General features: G+C 48.6%; 1 protein-coding gene across 7 annotated transcripts in view; it reads right to left on the bottom strand.

Moving 5' to 3' along the window:
• Positions 1–21,215, bottom strand: part of LOC119431005 (stromal membrane-associated protein 1) — a 94,379-nt gene that overhangs the window by 37,567 nt on the left and 35,597 nt on the right. For 5 of the 7 annotated variants that reach the window (XM_049657267.1, XM_037698472.2, XM_049657265.1 and 2 more), the window contains 2 exons: positions 16,980–17,246; positions 4,800–4,876 (listed from right to left, as the gene is read on the bottom strand). In XM_049657267.1, the coding sequence (XP_049513224.1) occupies positions 4,800–4,876; positions 16,980–17,246 (344 nt within the window). The remainder of the gene's footprint in view (positions 1–4,799; positions 4,877–16,979; positions 17,247–21,215) is intronic. The other 2 variants (XM_049657269.1, XM_049657270.1) reach the window with 1 other exon arrangement.

Below are 21,215 nucleotides of genomic sequence, written 5' to 3'. Positions count from 1 at the left end.
CGGTGCCATTGCGCGGGCTCTGCCATCCCTCGCCATCGTTCCCCGCAGGCCTCCTTCTCCGCCCGCGCCGCCTAACCGGTTCCCGCGGTGGCGCTGCGCACGCGGCGGTTGGCGGTGAGGGCGGGGCGCTGACGTCACTACGCGGCCGGTTGTCGGCTGCTAGCGGCGTAGCGTGCCTCGGGACTTCTCTCCGGGACCAGCGCACGGTACGTTGATGCTTTCCTCTCGTCCGCCGACACCTTTGTGACTAGGACTGGAGCTCACGCACGGTGCCTTTGCCCGTGCGGGGAGCGCGTACTTTGTGCTGATCCTTTCCCGACGCTAAGCCGACGAGCGGTGCCATTAGTGCTCGCGCGAGGTCGTACCTCGCCGAGCCGCACTTGCCGAAAGCCTAAGCCGAAGGATATTGCCCGTGCTCTCGCGAGTTGACCCATTGGTTATCGCCAGAGCAAGTAGCATAGCCGCCGGGACTTTTCCTAGCGGCGTGTCCCAGCTTGAGCCTGTGCTCTCGCCGCGACGTGCTATAGGCGCCTGTTATTGTATTTTCGCCCTGGTGCGGGAACCCTTTGGCTCCCCTCCGTGCAGGCGTTTATGAAGTGCTGGTGCCGACGGTTTCAGTAAACGGTTTCCGTCAACTCAGGGCTTTACTGTGTTTTTGCATGCGCTCGGTAGCCCCTTGCGGCCTCTGAGCTCGCGAGCGAGCGGTGCTGGAGGCGACGGCTGATGCGGCCCTGTGGCTCGCTAAGCTCGAACCCGCGGTGGTTGGTCTCCTGTGAGACACCAAGAACCCACAACGTTCATGATCAATTTGATCTTCAGGCAAATCTTAACAACGTGCTGAATTGGTGGAACAACTGGCTAATGTCCCTCAACCCTACTAAATGCAAACTCGTCTCCTTCTCGCGTCGCCACAGTCCACATCGTTTCCAATATTCTATCGCTAACACCCCAATTGAATTAGTACCATCATATAAATTGTGGGGATGCGCGACTCTCACGCGTCCCCCGATGTTTTCCCCGCATGTCTCCTGTAGTCCGGCTTCTCTGCGTGGCTAAGCCCGGCGGTGGTTGTGGCGCGTTGCGAGAGATGGCGCTAGTGTCGCGATGCTAATGCCACCGAACGGCGGGGTCACTTGGGAGAAAAAGGTCGGAGGCGCTCGCTTTGGGTTGGGATCGGCGGTCAACACGCACGAACGCTTCGCGCGTGCGCCGGCCGCTTCGCGCGACCGTCGCGCGAAGCTAAGAGCGGGACACCGGTATGGACGAACACGGATCGTTCGAGCGCGCCACCGTTCGCGTGACCGTATACGTGAACGACTAGGCGATGGTGTCATAGCATGGGCGAACGTATTCGCTCGCTATCGGGTCGCGGTGAGTCGGACTTCCTTGATTTGTCGCGCGCCCGTGTGAATGTTCTATTGGTAGTAATTCGGCTAGCATGTATTAGTGTATGAAAGGTGCAATAAATGCCCTTTTGATTGTCTGCACTACTGCGTTGTCGTTCCTTTGTCCCAAGAGCACATGTGTGAGACCCCACAAAATATCTAGGATTAACCTTGTCTTACGATTTATCATGGCAAACCCATATTGGTAACATCATTTCAGCATCGAATAAAACACTCGGTTTTCTCAAGCGCCATCTCCGTCTTGCCCCCCCCACATGTAAAATTATTAGCATATAAATCACTTATTAGACCAAAATTAGAATATGCATCTGCCATATGGAGCCCGCACCAAGCATATTTAATCAATGCATTAGAAGCCGTCCAAAATCGTGCCGCCAGATTCATTCACTCTTCCTACTCATACGACGTCAGCGTTTCATCCCTGAAAGCGAAATCCAGCCTACCACCCCTTTCTTTTCGTCGCCGCATTGCAAGTCTCGTCCTTTATCATAAATCCTTTCATTCTTCTTTGAATCAGCCACCTTATATAAGAGCCGCAACACGCATATCTCACCGCACCAGTCATCAACTTCAGGTTACCCGCCCACCATCGCGCACTACTACTTTTGCTGCCTCATTCTTTTTTCGAGCAGCTACAGACTGGAACGGCCTGCCCTGGGACATCGTCACCATTGCTTCATCATCTACTTTTCAAGACTGTATTAGTGATCACCTACAATACTAAAACTGCTTGTTTGTTAATATAAATAAAATCCCACCCCTTATGTAATGCCCCCCAAAAAGGGGCCTTAAGGAATAAAACTGAACTGAAGCTGAACTGAAAAAAAAACGAAAACTTTCTCTACGATAGGGAATGAGTTAAAGTAATGAAGTGTGAAAATCAGTCAAGGACCATACTGGTGATTACCGTATTTTATCAATTTTAACATCCCCCAATTTTTGCAGGCTTAATACGAACATACAATTACAGCTGAACATAACGTTCACCATCAGAAACACAAAAACAAGGCTTTTATGATGAAAAAGGCGTGTCGTGGTCAACATTTGCTCTTCATTGGCCACAGATAAAAAGCATACGGGGGCAGTACTCTTGAGTTTAAACATACTATCATTGTCACGATTATGCATCGAACTTGTCGAAGTATGTATCTGACAGCATTCCTGGTGCAGATGGCGAGCTCGGCACAGTGCCAGGAATGCTGGGGCCACATTCCCGACGCATTCAGTGCCGAGTTGCACGAAATCTCGCAAAAGTGATGGTACAAGCAACGTCCAGGGAATTTCTGGACTCATTTTCTCTAAGAAAAGGTGCATGTTAGATTCGGATAAGTACGGAATTGCACAATTTTCCATTTTTGTCATTAGGCAGTGAAAATGATTATTGTGTCTCACTTAGTTTTAATTACTTCAGACGTGTGGTTAAAACACTGGCAAAAATATGAGTTATTAGCGGAGAAATTCGTAAACAAAGACCAAATATCTCTTCCTCAATTTCTCTCAACCCAGATTCGGCGCTGAAACAGTGTTGTCATGGATTTCATTGCTCTCAGCGAATCAGAGGCCACCATGATACGTCACCGCTTGCATAAATGGTTGAGGCACTCGCTCAATCATGGGCTGCATGGCTGCTGCGTTTGCGTTCGCTGCGACATTTGCTTAGGTGTTCTGTGGCTGCTATGGATACCTTTGCTGACGCTGAACCTTGCAACGAAGAGCTCGCCAGGGAAGCAGGACTGCATTTGAGTGACTTCAGTGAAATGGAGCGCGAAATGATACTCTGTGCTCGCGCGGTAGGTCTTTCTGCGTACGATGGCGGTGAGCAGCCAGCCGTGCCGATGGAAAGCGAAGCTTCGTTTTGTCGACGGAAGGCGAGGCGGCCGGTCCACCAGTCGATGTTCCCGACACAACAAGCGTAGAACGTTGCGCGTGTACTTGATATGGTCTTTTTCGTTTTTTTTTTAATGACATTCAGCACTCAATGAGCCATCAGTTTGCTGCTGCAGGGTATCAGGAGGGGATTTGATGAAGGCGACATTGATGGGACTGCTGCTCGAGAAAGGACTGGCCTCTGGGCACGCCAAGATACTTTCCGAGGGCAGGATTATATACATAATCCAAGGGCGAGAAATGCAGAGAGCCCACCATCGGTTTCTCTGGCTCTTTTGCCGTTTTATCATCGGCAGAGCACAGAGCCATTGCGAACGCCGGGGCTCATCGCGCGGCACCACATGAAAGGACACAGTCGGGTCGACACTGCCGCTGCCCCTGAGCAAGCACCTTGCGCTGTTTATACAGCCCTCAACACTACACACACGAGGCATTTTCTGGCTGTTTCCCACGAAGTCACCGTTCTTCGAGCCACGCAATACGCAACCAAACAATGCAACACTGTAGAGCGGAACAGGCGCGCGCGATGATGCATGGAGCAAAAATGAAACTACGAAACTATCACGACCCCATGTATTGCCACGGCATTTTTTTATATTACTTGTTTGATTTTGCGCTAAACTTGTACATCCTCGCTTGAAACGGCTTAAAAAGTTGGCAAATGCTGCTTATGTACGTTTAAGGTGTACTTCATTTTGCGTTTTATTAACAGCGATAAATCGCTCTTGTTCAATTGCGGCCGGGCTGTGTTTGTGATCTTCGACATCACGAACGTGTAGTGCGGGAAATTCGAAGGGGCGTCAGCACCTATCCTTCAGTTTTTCGCTCTTTTCTCGCTTATTAAACATCTGTTCGCAGTAAGAATGGTATTTCTGTGATGGTGATAGGATCATCTACCATTTAAGCTGAACTTCCGGTTTCTCTTTAGTGTCCCTTTAAGCCAACATGAAATGGAAAAAAAAAATTGCGTAGCTTGCACTGGAAGCGCAATGCTAAAGAGACAGCGGAGCTGATGGGCACCTAGCTAGTCCTGACTTTTGGGCTAGGCTAAGCACTACCAAGTCATCCCCAGCATTTTCCGAAACTTACTGATTATTTGTCAATTATCGATTAGCTATTATTGGCTATCACAAGGTACTGGCTACGTATATGGGCTAGGCTAAGCACTACCAAGTCATCCCCGGCATTTTCCAGAATTTAATGATTATTGATCGATTAGCTATTGATTGGCTTTTGATGACTAAGCTTAAGTAGTCCCAACCATGCTTAGCTAGACTTAGCCAGGCTCAGCTTCGCTAGTTCACAGGGGTATGTGCAAATTGCGCTTGGACCCTTTCTGCCCTACTGCCAGGACTGGCCCACATTTTCTGTTCGCAAATCATGGGCTAACGGCCGTCTTGAACAGCTCCGTTGTTAAAACAGAAGTTTGTGAGCACTGAGGCATCTGGGGACTATGCACTAACCCAATTCTGTCAGGTTATGTGCTACTAGAATGAATTGCAATACCTGAGGAAGATGCATGCTGCCTCCAGGCATCGATGCAAGCCCTTGGAGAAACACGTTTGGAGTTGTGTAACCACCACCTGAAATGCACAAAGAATGTTAGGCCAATCAGGGACACATTTATTGTTTCTTCTTTGCCTTCTGTACACAAACCGAAAGGCCACTATGGCAGTTTGTGGATGTCTTACCTACAAGGCTGCGCCTAAAGTACCATATAAACAGGAATATAAGCCGACATATTGTCTGAAAGAAACCTAGCTAACTCACCCTCATCTCAGAGAGCGGTCTTTAGCAGAATGTGAGTTAATTGTCCTCTGGCAACCTACGGTGTGCGCGTATGCATATTGGCAAACGCATAACCAAAGCCGTTTCCATGTACAAATGTTATCTTGTTACTCGTGTCTCTTGTTTGCACTCTTCTCATCGATTCCATGAGTGATTTGTCCGTTTTTTTTTTCTCTGATGAGCAATGAGTCATCATCATCAGCCTATTCATGTCCACTGCAGAACGAAGGCTTCTCCCTGTAATCTCCACTTACCCCTGTCTTGCGTTAGACTATTCCAACTAGCGCCTGCAAATTTCTTAAAATTCATCACCCCACATAGTTTTCTACCGTCCTCGACTGCGCTTCCCTTCTCTTGGTATCCATTCTGTAACCCTAATGGTCCACCGGTTATCCATACTACGCATTACATGGCCTGCCCAGCTCAATTTCTTCCGCTTAATGTCAACTAGAATATTGGCTATCCCCGTTTGTTCTCTGATCCACACCGCTCTCTTCCTGTCTCTTAACGTTAGGACTAACATTTTTCGTTCCATCGCTCTTTATGCGGTCCTTAACTTGGTCTCGAGCTTCATTGTTAACCTCCAAGTTTCTGCCCCATATTTTAGCACCAATAGAATGCAATGATTGTACACTTTCATTTCAACGAAATTGGTAACCTCCCAGTTAGGATTTGGCAATGCCTGCCGTATGCACTCCAATCAAATTTTATTCTTCTGTAAATTTCTTTCTCATGATCAGGGTCTCCTGTGAGTAATCGACCTAGATAAACTTACTCCTTTACAGACTAGAGCCTGACTGGCATTCCTGAATTCTTGTTCCCTTGCGAGGCTATTGAACATTATTTTTGTCTTCTGCATATTGTCAAGTGCCTTGTGAGAGAACGGGCGACGTGACGTATATTGAGGGTAGCGGCTCCTGAAAAGCACGGCGCTGGGAGCTGGCTATCGAGCGGGCGGAGAAGCACGCACACTTTCTTGTCCGTGCCTGCCTCTTAGCACTTACCCACTACTGCTGGTGGCATTTCCCCCCTTCATCGGAAAGAGCATCGAGCCATGCTCAAGAAGCGGCGTAAGAAAAGGAGGGGGGAAAAAAAAATGTGGTGAAGGCAGATGCTTGTGCAAAGGACACAATGACAGCTACAGGAAAAACAAAAGCACAGCAGCGGTGAAACGCGACGGGCCCAGTCTCAAGAAACAGAGAGGTTGTAAACAGTAGCGTAAGTAGAAAGATGAATAAAAAAAAATAATCACATATGGTTTCATGTGATATGGTTTCATGCGCACAACGTGAACTACGTCAGGGCGAGGTTGTTGACGCCATGTTGGTGCCGCACCATCCGGAACGACTTCGTAGTTCACATCACTAATGCGGCGCAGCACTTTGTATGGGCCAAAATAGTGGCTAATAAACTTTTCACAAAGGCCACGGCGGCGAACAGGGGTCCACACCCACACTTGGTCTCCGGGATTGTAGCACACGTGTCTGTGGCGGATGTTATAACGCCGTGCATCTGCGCACTGCTGCTGACCGATGTGCAGCCGCGCGAGGTGGCGGGCTTCCTCAGTGCGCTCAGCAAATTCTTCGGCGTCAGTCGTTAGCGCGGCGTCTGGACACTGAAGCATAAAGTCCAGCACTGTCTGAACTTCGCGGCCGTAAAGGAGGCGAAATGGTGTGAACAGCGCCGCCTCTTGTACGGCGGTATTATACGCGAAGGTCACATAAGGCAAGATGCGATCCCATGTTTTGTGCTGGACGTCCATGTACATAGAGATCATGTCTGTGATGGTCTTGTTTAATCGCTCCGAAGTCCGTTGGACTGCGGATGGTAAGCAGTCGTCTTTCGATGCATGGTGTTGCTCAATTGAAAAATTTCCTCCATGAGCTGTGCTGTGAACGCCGTCCCTCTGTCGGTGATGACTAGAGACCGGATTTTAGGCAGATGCCTTTTTTGTTCCTTGCGCTCCTATCGCCCCACTTTGATATATGAGCATGAATTAGAGGTTAAGAAGGGCTTTTATAGTGTTTTTATAGTGCCTATAAATGCCTATATTGACGTTTGTGCCTAAATGCCTATAAATGCCTATTTTCAATATTGGCGCCTATATGAACACTATTTAGCCTCAAGTTTCACTTTCGAGTGTAGTTACAGACCGTTATTGATGTTACCGGGCAACATTGATTGTTCAGAACTCTAAGGGGTTTGTGGAGATGGGTTTGCACAAGGCTTACCCTACGAGCGACGGTCAGGAAAGGGCACGACGCTCCTCCACTCCGCAACGCACAAAGGCGCTACGGCAGCGTTCGTCGACTCTCCGACACGGCGCAGAGAAGGCTCCAAAGTCAGATCGCCAACAAACACGGGTTTATTCACCCAAGGTACAGCTCAGTGCTACAGTCACGGCGCTTACGGGCCAAGGCTCGCCGCAAGACCGATCGAGTACGCGCGCCCGCTGCGCTAGGGCTAACCGGGTAGCAGTCCGCCAAGCGCGATAACGAGGAGTCGCGAGAACAAAGGTCTCATGTAACCACCTCGTTGCGAGCCTGTGAGCCTCTGCCGCGGCGAGGAAGCGCTCAGCGGACGAGAGCTCGGGTGGAGAGGGTGCCCGGGGGCCGCCTCGCGGGAGGCCAATCAGGGCGCGTCCTGGTGACGTGTCTCGCGGGGCAAGTCCAATCCCGGGGGGGAGAAGCACGGTTTGCGCGGGAAAGTAAGTCCGGCACGCTCGCCATGTTGCCGTTACGGCGGCGGTTCCCGGGGATCGAGCTAAGTGCCACGCGCGAGCTGGGGGACGAGGCGCCGGAAGGCACCTCGATCCCCACAGGTTCAACCTAGTCCTTTAGTTCAACCAACCCCCGGAAAACAACTGCTAGCAGCATTGAAATGGGATGCGCCGGCCAGCATACGCCGCTGCGTTGACATTGCGCGAGTGGTTGGCGAAAGCAAAACCTCGGAGAGCCGTCTGGGGAAAGGAGAGTGAAGAGCAAAAGAAGAAAGAAAAATGTGATGTGCGCGCGGCTTTTGTTTTGTTTGTAATTTACTTTTTAAGGTGTTTACCGCCGTCGCGTGGTTCTTCTCAGCATACGAGGTCATTCTCAGTGACAAGAGGCACAATTTTGAATCCAAAAATCTGGAGATGGTATGGTAGTTTGCTATTGTTTCCACAATCGTCACAGTGATTCTTAGACTACATTCCGCGTGCTCTCCAAACATGTTTCTTCAAGCATGTGCACTTCAAATGGGCGGAAGTGTATTTGGCAGTGTTCGGACGTCTTGCCTGTACAATTCGGATAATGTCATTGTATATGAGGAAATTGCGAAGAGTTGTACCTAACAGTCCTCATGTAAGAACATGCTCATTTCTTAAAAAATCGTAGTCTCTCTTGCATTTGTTATTTGTCTGTTTTTGTTGTGTCTTAATTTAATTGTGCCAGGCAGACATAAAGTATCGTTTTTTAAAGCAGTATTCCAAGCTTTCAACTATTCTTTTTCATGCTTGTTTCACTATATGCGACGTTCGAGTACAGTGGCCGTTGAACATGAATATGAGCAGTGTGCGCCAAATGATTGTGATCAAATGATCGTGATCGTGATCAAATGATCAAATGAATTACGCCAAATGATCGTCATTAGTCCAGCAGTTTTATGGGACAATTGCACGGTTATTTTCAACTGTTGGCGCCTTTGTGCCATAGCCAATAACATTTCTTGTTTCCCTATCGTAGATATAGGCCGCGCACGTCTTCGTATGAAATTATTTGCACTTATGTAAAAATTTATTGTGTCTATATTTACGACGTTGGAGGCCTAAAACATTGTTTTGCCTAACTATTTTTGGCGCCTAAAACGCCCTTTTTTAATGCCTAAAGATCCGGCCTCTAGTGATGACAGTGGATGGGGCACCATGATGCAATACAATGTGACACAAAGAACTGCGCTACCTCAGAAGCCGTGGCGCGTGGGAGCGCCTAAGTCTCGGCATAGCGCGTTAAATAGTCAGTTGCAACAATCATACACTTGTTGGCATCGGGTGACAGAGGAAAAGGCCCAAGAATGTCCAAGCCGACTTGGTCGAATGGCCGATGAGGTGCTTCAATGGATTGCAATAACCCGGTGGGCTTCATGGGCGATGACTTTCGTCGTTGGCATTCACAGCAGCCTCTAACGTACTGAGTGACACTTGCCGAAAGCCCGGGCCAGTAATACATGAGGAGCCTAAGTGGCCAGACGTGGGCTCGTCATGGCAAGCAAAAAGAATATCGTCCCGCAAGTCTTGAGAGGTAAGCTCGGTCGTTCGAACAGGCACTTTTCTTGTAAAGCATGTTATCTCATAGACAGAAGGACGTCAAAACGCGATGTAGATGGCGTGGTATGATGGTTGGGCGGCCCTCCAAGTGATCCATGACAGGTCGAATTTCAGGGTCGTCCCGCTACCATCTGATTAAGCCTGATGCAGTCATGGCACCCAGGAAGCCGTCATAGTCCTCCGACTCTCGATGGACAGATTCGGCGGGTGCACGCAACAGTGTGTCAGCGTCTTCGTGCTTGCGCCCAGACTTGTAAATGATAGTGACGTCAAATTCCTGTAGCCGCAAGCTCCACCGTGCCAGTCGTCCTGAAGGATTGCGTATTTTTGCCAACCAACATAGAGCATGGTGGTCTGTCACCACTTTGAAGGGACGGCCGTAGAGATAAGGATGAAACTTCGTGATTGCCCACACCACCGCGAAACTCTTTTTCTGTGGTAGAGTAGTTTGCCTCGGCATGGGACAGCGAGCGGCTAGCATAAGCTATCACTCTTTCATAGCCGTTTTGACGTTGGACGAGTACTGCGCCAAGACCGATGTTACTGGCGCCAGTATGCACCTCTGTGTCAGCCGCGTCATCAAAATGTGCCAGGATGGGTGCTGACTGCATGCGCTGTCGGACTTCAGCGAAGGCCGCCTGTTGCTCATTCGTGCAGGTAAATGGCGTGTCATCCCTTGTAAGGCAAGTCAGGGAATCTTCTATCTTTGAGAAGTTTTCAATGAAACGGCGATAATACGCACACAAGCCCAGGAAGCGCCGCACGGCCTTCTTGTCGGCAGGAGGAGGAAATGCTGCTACCGCAACAAGTTTGTCGGGATCGGGTCGGACTCCTCTGGCGCTTACGACGGGTCTGAGAAACTTCAGCTCTTCATAACCAAAGTGGCACTTTTTTGGTTTAAGCAAGATCAGCCAATTGGAACGCTTCTAGCGATCCGAATGCTCTTCGAACGTTTCAGAAAATACGACATTATCGAGGTACACCCAAGACAAGTCTGCCACTTCAGTCCAGAGAGGACAGTATCTATCATTCGCTGGAAAGTAGCTGGGGCTAAACACAAGCCGAAAGGGAGCACTCGAAATTCGTAGAGGTCGTTGGGAGTAACAAGGGCAGTTTTTTCGCGGTCTTGTTAATCTACCTTGATCTGCCAGTACCCGCTTTTCAACTCGAATGATGAAAAATACTGGGTGCGCCACAGTCTGCCTAACGAGTCGTCGATACGAGGCAGAGGGTAGACGTCCTATTTAGTTACGTTGTTGAGCTTCCGGTAGCCAACACAGAAACGTAGCGTTCCATCTTTCTTTTTGACAAGAACGACCGGAGATGACCATGGGCTGTTGGAAGGTTCGATAACGCCGTCTTCAAGCATCTCTAGGACTTGTGTACGGATCGCCTCGCGTTCTTTTGCCGACACACGGTAGGGCTGCTGGCGTATTGGGCGTGCGCTATCGCATGGTGGTGATCCAGTGTGATTGACGTCTGGCGAACTTTAGAAGAACTTGCGAAACATTCCCTGAATTCAAGCAAGAGCTCCCGCAGTGATGCCTGGTTATCTCTCGATAGCTCTGAATTGATGTCGATGCTGCCCAGTGACTTGTCAGCCATTCCCACAGCTTCAGAGGTAAAACATTCAGCCACGTTCTCTATTTGGTCGGCAAACGCTATCGAAGTACCGTGGAACAGGTTTCGATGGTCGTTACTGAAGCTGGTGACTGTCACGAGTCGGGGGTGTGCGGGTGTCATAAGAGATGGAGGAGGAAGACGCATGTCGACACAGCAAACAGATTTTTTAATTACAACCAAACTCCAAAACGTAAAAGGACACTCACTCAAACTAATACATAACCGTAACACTAATACAACCTAGTTTGTAAACACTAAATATATCCTTATTTCCACCTACGTTAAGTTCTCGGCGTTTACCACATCAAAGTCTGGCAACCCTGGCCTACATCTGCAACGCTACGAAAGAGAGTCGTCTTACTGCGCTCGTCGTCGCACGTATGTTCCAGTTTGAAGCTCGTCGGCTCTTTTCCCAAGAAATCGGTGCTCTTGTCGATGGTTTTATCATTGCCTTGCCGTCGTCACGTCACCTCCGCGTCGGGCTCGTCCGCAGCATTGAGGGCGCCGACGCCTCGCGTTGTCGGTGGTGAGCTCGTCGGTGATGGCGCTGCTAGGCCCACCTGGATAGGCCTAACGTCGGGATGCGTCGCAACTTCTTGAGTGCCGACGTGGCGTCCCAAGGAATATCGAATGGGCATTTATTGTCTGCCGCAGAAGAGGGATCCTCTCTGGGGTGCCCGGCCCCGCCGTGAGAGGCTGCAACCAGTCCAGGAGCCTCGCTCGAACTTCGCCGAGGTCGACGGCCACACCTTGGACGGCCAACGTCACGGACTCAGCCATACCCCCAAGTCTCCCGTTGCCAGAGCATAGCTGACGATGCGACCTTCCTGGCCCGGAGCCACGTCGATAATCGCCGGACAGCCCTGTTCATCCCTCGATTACGCCTCGGGTCACACGCCTCGAGGGCTCGTGCCGTTCCGAACGCCGTGCTTCTCGTCCTCCTCTTCCTTTTCGCACCAAAGGCGGCCTCTTACATATGACAGTAACTCAGGGCAATACTGCGTTCTTGCGTGCATTGCTCGGTAGCCCCCTGTGGCCTGAGCTCGTGTGCAGTGGTGCTAGAGGCGACGGCTGACGTGGCCCTGTGGCTCGCTAAGCTCAACCCCGTGGTGGTCGGTACTCCTGTGAGACCCTAAGACCCCACAGAGCCGTATCAGGCACTTTCACTGTGACATGTGTGTGCATTCTGCTGATGTCGTTATCGGGTATTCAACAGTTTCAGTTTATTATCCATTCAATACAATGATTATGTAAAAGATAGTATACAGACGAGGGTCCCAAAGTGAAAGACTGCAACACGATCCTTGAACAAACGAGACAATCCTCTGTTGGAAATATTTCCCTGTTTTTAATGTTTATTCACTATACAGTCATACTACGTTTTAATAAATAGTAGTGTGCGGAAACGAAACTTATAATGATCCGTATGCACTTGGTTGTAATAGGTGCACTCTGCAAATGTTGATCGCAATTTTACGTGGGAAATAGTGTCATCATACCAAAAACCCGCTATAAAGTCCTCTTAGCAATAGATTTACTGATTGCCAGCAGCAAAGATTGATGTAAAAATACTGTACCTATGTAGCATCATTTGCAAACACTGTCTAGGTGATAAGCTTCTCCATATGACCTATACCGGCCATGCCCACTACAATGGAACCGCATATATACAGTATAGACCACTTATAACGTAACCGTTTATAGTGCAAGAGCGGATATAGTGGGGTCTTTTCAGACTCCCGTTAATATTCCCAAAGCACCCCATGTATTCGCATACTGCTTACAGTGCAGCCGCGTGAGACGAAATGCCGACTATAATGCGGCTGCCGCGGGAAAATCTCGCCGACAAGGGCAGCAGAGAGCACGCTTCTCAACAAGGTGCGTGCTCCTGGCCGGCATATGCATTATTCAATGCAATCAAACTCGTTAATTCAGACTTATTTGGCCGCACATCGGTTAATTCGGAGCTCGGTGAGCGAGGAGCGCCGCAAATGTGCGACGCAAAAGAGCAAGAACGGCGCTAGCGTCCAACCGAAACGAAGCGGCGGAGTCCGCATCTCCACAGCCATCAGTTGAAATCGTACCTGAATGACAGCAATGCCGGAACGCTTCGAGCCTATTTGTGTCTTTAAAGCCACTATTCTTGCGTTTACCACAGTGCATAAAACTGTGTTGGCCATGGGCTTTCGTAACTGCGTAGTCGTCATCCACGATCGCATCGATAGCGGCCGTGGTTTTCTCCATAGTGGTTGCGGCGAAGAGTAGTTTCGTTTTTTTTCGGTACGCGTGTCAGCCGCGTGCCTTAAGAACTGCGTAGTTGCCATTGATGATCGCATAGATAGCGACCGCGGTTTCGACTGCAGGTGTTGCAGAGAATGGTAGTTAATTCGTCCAGACTCGGTGCGTGCGTCGGGCGCGTGCCTTCAGCGCCGCAAAGTCGCCGTTCATAATCGCGTCGATAGCGGACACGGTTTTTTCCGCAGCGGTTGCGGCAAACAGTTGTTTCGTTTTGACTCGATGCAAAGCTGTCGAGCTTGAAGAGCACCGGCTACATCACGATTATGTTTTCGCCAGCTCACTACGAAAACGTAATCACGATGTGCGCGCGATAGTACAAGCGTGTCTACATTCTTAGTCTACATGTTTTGCATACGTGCAGGGCTTGAAAATCGTTTTGGTTATAGTGCGGTACCGCTTATAGTGCAGATAATCGCGACTCCGGCGACTTACGTTACAAGCGGTCTACACTGGAACTGCCAAGTGTGGTCTGCCTATATTATCAACGCAAACAATTCCACTTTTAATGGGCCCATCTATAACAGACTATCAGCTACAGCAGACAATCTTTTGGGCAAATTTTGTCTAAATGGTGTACATACAACGTACTCTGGCAAGGCGATGCGTACGTGTGGCAGTAGGCTGCGCGCAACTATTTCTCCGCATGTAGAATTTGTGGAAATGCACTTTTTCTTAAGGAACAAATACACCAGCTGCAAGCTCACTGCAATGGCATGTCGTGCAATGACACTGTCTTGCATGCATAATGATGCGAACGGCAGTGAAACTTCGCAATTCGATATCTCAAAGCACGGATATGCTAGAAGAATTCTGCCAAGTGGAACTCTGTAGAAACACAACTGCCTCTAACTTTTCAATACAAACGTGCCTGCTTACTGCAGCCAGTCAAAATATAATTATAAAATTTTTTGTAAATTTCACTGCTAACAGCGAGAATTCTAACTTTGTGTTCCCCTCGCCACATAGCCCTACTGTAGAGGTGGTCTTCAATTACGTCTCAATTAAAAACTGCCAACTCAATTTTGATCACCCTGTATATTTAGCATCTACAATAACTAAGCTTTTCAATGTTATCTAGTTAAACCCATGATATAACACACTTCACTATAACAAAATTCGATATAACGTAAGTATTACTTTTCATAACTTCTTGCCCATAGAACACCGTGTATTTAGAACCTCAACATACAGAGTGTTTATACACGATTTCAATACTACAAAATGTCACTGTCGCCGTGAAAGAATACCAGAACAATAAATGGAAACTTCCGCGGACGCAGATGGTCAAATGGTTGAATTACAAGTGGCGGCTTGCGTACACACCTCTCAAATCGTGCGGTGCGCGACCTGAAGTGACTGCTGAAGTTGTGCAGCGTCGTGTTCTGTATGAAGTCCAAGTGTGATAAGATCCTATTGTGCCCTGCGCACTGTATGATGTGGGGATTGAGGAATGCGCCGGTGCCATTGCACGGGCTTCACCTGTTCTGCCATCCCTACGTGTGTAAAAAAAAAAAAACTATCGGCGACTATACTTATTTGCAAAAGTGATCGAATTTCAGTAAAACAAAATTTCAATATAATGAAGCGAATTGTCGATTTTACCGACTTCATTATATCGAGGTTTAAATGTATATGACAACTTTATATGATAAGTATAAGAGTCGCCACAGCTGCTCAAAAAACACCGAAATCTGAGTGTTTATGCCACCATAGTAGGACAGCCACTTTAAGCGTACTGTTTATACGCAAAAAATTTATAGGCATAAGATACGGTACTCAGATGGACGTTAATACCTGTGTTGTCTTCTTGAATTTGTCTGCATTTTTTTCTATTTCTGCGCTAAATATCTCTCAGTGGTGTTCCGCAACCTGCCCCGACATAGCAGCCAACGTTCGAGATGGCCTCAGCGTAGATGAGATTGTTTGCGCAGATGAAGATGTGCACAAGGAGATGACTGACGAGACTATCATAAGTAACGTCTGCGAAGGGGACGATGCTGAGGGGCACCAACAACCAAAACATCAAGAGAAGAAGGCGCACCAGCAGGATGTGTTAAACACCTTCAACACAATTAGTGTGAACGCAGAGCTGTCAAATTGCTGCAAGGCAAGGCTCGGCAAAATAATCTTACCAACTTTAGGCAATAAATTTTTGTCTTGCAAGACATTTCCCTGTCCTTTCTGTCTCATTCTCGCGCCAACAAGATTCCAGTGAAAGTGAATTTTTTCGTTTTCCCCGACAATTTGGTATTGCGGTGCAATGGCAATGTCAGAGAAAGCCCATGCCTGCTTGGCAGAGGAGCCTTAGGTGGTGCCACCTTGCGTGCACCTCAGAGAAGCACAGGCCATGCCATCGGTCTGAAAGTGGCTGGCAGAACCTATTGACACATGAATCACCTCGGTGGTCGGCTCGAGACCAAGAAGCATTGCTTGTCGCAAGCTAATCAGAACGCAGAACTTTTGCCTTGCTGGCTCTTGTAAGTTTTGTGTCCCGATTCCCACAGTCTAGAATCTGCATAATGCTTTGGGTACACACATACCAAATACAGTAGGACCTCGTTGATACAATCCTGTTTCATACGATTTCCTGGTTGGCAACGTTAGCAATCGAGAACAAAAAATGACCCCCCCCCCCCCCCCAATACAGTTACACTTCTTTTCTACCGGTTAATTTGTTCCCAGAAAATCATCTATCAGCAACATTCCATAAATTGTTAAACTTCGGTTGTATGACATGTTTTCTGGCCGCTAGATCCCATGTGAAGAAGAAGAAAAGGAACAAAGAACACGCGATCGAGAGCAGTAGGCATGCACTATGGCAGCTTCCACACAGTACTTGACTGCCCATGTCATGTGAAAATGCCAACATACACTCTATTTCGTCTTCTGGTACCAGCAAATCTTCTTGCGAGTCATCGCACGTCGCATTCACATCTACTGCCACTAACCCTATTGCAATAAGCATGTCCACCTTATCACCAACCTGTTTCTTAGTGTGTGTGTGGCCTAGTGCCGTTGGAAGCATTCTGCACGCATTTAATAGGTGATAATCCAAATCCCTGCGGCATGCATCATGTTTCGCTCTGGTGGCATCGTATTCTTGTGCCACCCACCAGCTCGATTTCGTTTCTCGTCGCCAACTTAAAACAATACACAATCGGAAAAGGACATCTCGTGCCACAACGATTCTTGCTGAATGGGCATGTTAACACCTCCTGCCAAAATGCCCCACCCAAGGAAGCTGCTGACCCAGGCCGAATTCAAGAAGCACAAGCGAGCCTGCCAAAGCTGCAAAAACGACATCTCTGGTCAGTTGGGCACCGCGTAGGCATGTCCTGCTGCAACAATTCACACCATGCTTTGCATTACGTCAACTACAGTTGGGCCTGCCTATTTATAGTGACGTACCGGGTTGTACCGGTCGTACGTCTTGCCGGTTAGTTTACGATTTTATTTATTTATTTTCTTTCCCATAAATTCTGAAAGAGGTTTTACTGCACTCTTGCACTGACCATGAATTCGGACCTGTGAGAAATGATCTTGTCAACTTCCGTGTATGCAATGTGCATCTCCTGAGAGTTGGCGGGCAGCAATGAACATTTCATCACGCACGAGAGCTCCAATGTGAACGCGGCCTAAGAGGACAGCCTTTCTTTCAAGGCATGCTTGCTCACCAGGTGCCATTCCGTAGACAGCCTGCATGGGCATTCCGGCAGCAGGTGCAACGAAGGCTGGAGGCTGTGTGGTGCCGTAGAGGGACAGGATCGACTCCTTGGTGAGTACATTGCGCCGCTCTGTAGTCTGACCGAAGAAGGCCTTCTCCTCAGCACAGGGGTCCAATGCCGAAACAGCAGCGGCGACGGGGGCAGCACTTAAGAACTCATCAAATGGATCTTCCTCTGCCTGTGGTCCACAAGCAGTGCTTCCAGATGCATCAATATCTGCGCCATTTGAGACCAGCACTGCTGTCATCTAGACAGCTTTGGCAACATTTTGAGCACATTTCGTTTGGGGTATGATCAGAGTCACATAAGCACATACGCCACATACATTAGCTGCATAATGAAGCGGAGTCAAATCAATTTACTGCTCCCTACGAAGACTGATTACATTTAAGATTGAACTTAGGTTCATTTGCTAGAGCAAGTTCAACTAAAGGATACAAATGAACTTGGACATGAATGAATGAATAAAGCCTTTATTTTAAGGAAGGGGGCAGCTCTAGGTCACTCTTGGGGATTAGGAGAGAACGGAATGTGGATTCCCGGATTGTTGGTTGAGGCACATCTTTTCCGCGTTATGCAGACTCAGGTGCATGTTCAGTTCCGTCGCTGTCGCAGGGGCTGATCGACCCCTTCTACACAGAAACTTTGCGATTGCTTCACTAGGCTAACTAAATCTACGCCAGAGGTTTTTCAACTGTGGCCTAAGAAACTCGACAAGCTTTCACGTGGTTCCAAGCATATGTCTGCACGCTCACTCACGAGTACAGTCGGTGTACACGACACTGAGCCTACCAAAACCCTAGTGAGCGAGTATGACTGAGCTTACACTGCCAGCTTATGGTTCCATGGAGCCTGCTTCCCTACATCCCTTCTTCACATGGCCCTATTCCAGCTTCATTATCAGCCTCTCCTAGCAACAGGCCCAGCAAGTTTCACTACGCCACCGCAATGCATTCCAGTAATAGTGAGCCCTTCTGAAGTGCGTCCATAAACACTGGCTTCTTGCTGCCACATTTAAAACCAAGTGTTTGTGGACACATTTTCAAAATGGATGTTTTTGGCTGCCTAGTGAAAAAACAACTTTCAATAAGACCCTCTTGACCATATTACTGCATCGTCAAGCATTACTGGTCTTACTTACCTTGAACAGTTAAAAAAATACCAGGAATTTCATGATTAAACCGTCATTGGCACCAGAAGGCACACATTATCATAAGTTGACCAGTCATTGGCAGTTAAGGGGTTAAAAGCCTGTCCCTTCCAGCGAACAGTTTTTTTTCCCAACATTTTCTATGGCACCACATACATATAACTGAGGAATATCACGAGCAGTTTCAGTATACAACCGCAGCAGCAGCCCCACACAATGCATTCAAGTCACAATAGTCCCCGCTGTCTCTGGTCTCTGCATTAATATTAATTGCTTTCCTGTTGGCATTTCAGCTGGACATCAGGTGTTTTTATAGAGTGAATCGACCTTCATACATGAGCAATAACTGTTGAGTTTACGTGCTGTGTGCCAGGATGCTTTAACAATAGCAAGAGGCATAAAGACATCAGATTGTATAACTTTCCAACCCAAAACCAACAGAAGAATGAATCCGGAATATCAGCAGAGCCGGGAAGAAGCAGATAAGGTGCTTTGTTTCGTGTTTTTTTTTTTTTTTCAAGTAATATACTGCCACTTGCAGTAGTGGGCACAGTGTAAGAGAAGAGGCAGGCGAAGACAAGCAGAAAAAAGTGCAATAGCGATAACCACTCCACTATAGAGCCAGGTCCCACCTACGTGTTTTTCAGTTTTCAGGAGCCAGCTGCTCTCAATAAACGTTACCAGTTCCTTTTCAAGATACATGACAAAGTGGTGGAGGTGCTGGGTAACTCTTGCCCATGCCGCAGACCCCTCCTGGGAGCGAAACCACCAGCCCAGTGCTAATGGACAGGCTGTAGGGACATCATGCAGTTGCTCGAGTACGGTCGCCCTAAGATGTGCAGGAACGACGAGTAGTAGTTCCTGCCCGTCAGGGCGCATGTTGCGGTGATATAATGTGCCATTTACAATGACGAACAGGCGAAGTGACAGGTCCGACGAGCCAGACTGCAGGCGGTTGACGAGATCATTTAGAGACGTGTCCCACTGTTGCTCGTCACCAATGTGGCTGAAAGCGGAGAGCAAGAAAAGGCTGGACGGTGTATCCTCCGTGGTAGGCTCAGGGGCATCAACAAGGTGCCAAGACAAGCAGTCGGCATCCTGGTGTAGTCAGCCGGACTTGTACACCACAGTGTACGTGAATTCTTGGAGACGTAGAGCCCAGCGACCTAGACGTCCAGTGGGGTCCTTGAGGCTCGAAAGCCAGCACAGAGCGTGGTGGTCAGTGGTGACAGTAATTAAAAGGCCGCCCGTATAAGTAGGGGCGAAATTTGCTAACTTCCCAAACAAGACCGAGACACTCGCGCTCGGTAATGGAATAATTGCGCTCAGCAGGGGAAAGAAGCCGGCTGGCGTACGCAATAACTCGATCACAACCAAGTTGGCATTGAGCTAAAGCAGCGTCAATGCCATAGCAACTCATGTCTGTGCGTACTTCAGTTGGAGCATTGGGGTCAAAGTGGGCGAGAATCCGCGAGGTATGGAATAGCGTGATAAGGTTTGAAAAGGCTGTGACTTGAGCGAGACCCCACAAAAACGGAGCGTCTTTCCTGAGAAGATCTGTTAGTAGACGGGCTGCTATGTCTGCAAAATTTCTAACAAATCGGCGGAAATACGAGCACAAGCTCACAAAGCTCCAAACATCCTTGGCACAAGTTGGTACAGGAAACTCGATGACAGCACGAACCTTGGTGGGATTGGGACGGACGCCAGTTGAGTCGACGGGATGCCTGAGAGTGGTAATTTGGATGTGACTGAAGTGGCATTTCAAAGAATTAAGATGTAGCCCAGCCGCACAAAACACTGACAGGATGGATGAAAGACATGCGAGGTGTGTGGCAAATGTCAGGGAGAACACGATCACGTCGTCCATGTAGTACAGGCAGATAACCGTTTAAAGCTATGCAATAGCGTGTCCTTTCGCTCGAACGTGGCTGAGGCATTGCACAAGCCAAATGGCATAACTCTGAACTGATAAAGGCCGTCAGCTGTAACAAATGCTGTCTTTTCACGGTCCCTGTCGTTAACAGCGATCTGCCAGTAACCAGAGCGCTGGCCGATGGATGAAAAATATGTCGCGCCTGAATGCAATTCAGAGCGTCATAAATTCGTGGATAGACATCCTTCTTGGTGATCTTATTGAGATGCTGATAATCAACGCAGAATCGCCAACTGTTGTCTTTCTTTTTAATTAGGACAACAGGGAAAGCCCGCGGATGGCTCAATAATGCCTTTTTAAAGCATCTTGTTGAATAACTTGGTGCTCGGATGGTGACACGCGATAAGGTCGCCGGAGAATCGGAGGCACACCGCCAGTATGTATGCGATCTTTGACTAAAGAGATTTGACCTAACAGACGGCCGTCAAAGTCGAAGATATCGGAGTATGTGACAAGCAAATGACAGAGGTCGTCTACTTGAGAGGGCAGAAGGTCCGGGGCAATCATCTTTGTGCCATAGCTCTGTACCGACGGAGAAGTGGGCGCGTCGGCGGACAAAATTGCGGATGTAGAATCAGGTGACAGTGATGAAATCTGGCACTTGTCTAATGGCGACAGAGTGGCCAAAGCTATGCCTTGGGGAAGAACTTGAGGACAGAGTCCGAAGTTCAAGAGGGGCAGCCAAGTCTGGTTGGTTGCAACAGCTACAATAGTGTGGGAAAAGAAAATGTGCTACAAAAGGACACTGGTAGACAGAGTAACCACATAGTCACCATCCGGTATACTGGGGCAGGGTACAGTGACAAACACGGCGAGTGCTTGGGGCGGCAAACGAGCAAACTCGGCACAATAGATCTGACTCTGGACTGCGTCAGGAACGTCTAGTGAAGCGGGAAAGTCAAGTTCAACGACATCGGCCGAGCAGTCAACTACAGCGGAGTGGTCAGTCAAGATATCAATTTCAAAGATTATGTCAGAAATCAAGTCCCAGCGTCACCTCCGGGAGCTGCATTGCTCAGTTTTCCTGCGAAAAGCGGCCAGAGAGGTGCGGCGATGAATAGCGGCGGGGCAAAGGTGACCGGGAACGACGATCGTGCGG

Source organism: Dermacentor silvarum, chromosome 10 (assembly GCF_013339745.2).
Source record: "Dermacentor silvarum isolate Dsil-2018 chromosome 10, BIME_Dsil_1.4, whole genome shotgun sequence".
NCBI classification, from domain to species: Eukaryota; Metazoa; Arthropoda; class Arachnida; order Ixodida; family Ixodidae; genus Dermacentor; species Dermacentor silvarum.
Note: the sequence above shows the minus strand (reverse complement) of the source record. Positions and strands in the feature narration are given on the sequence as shown.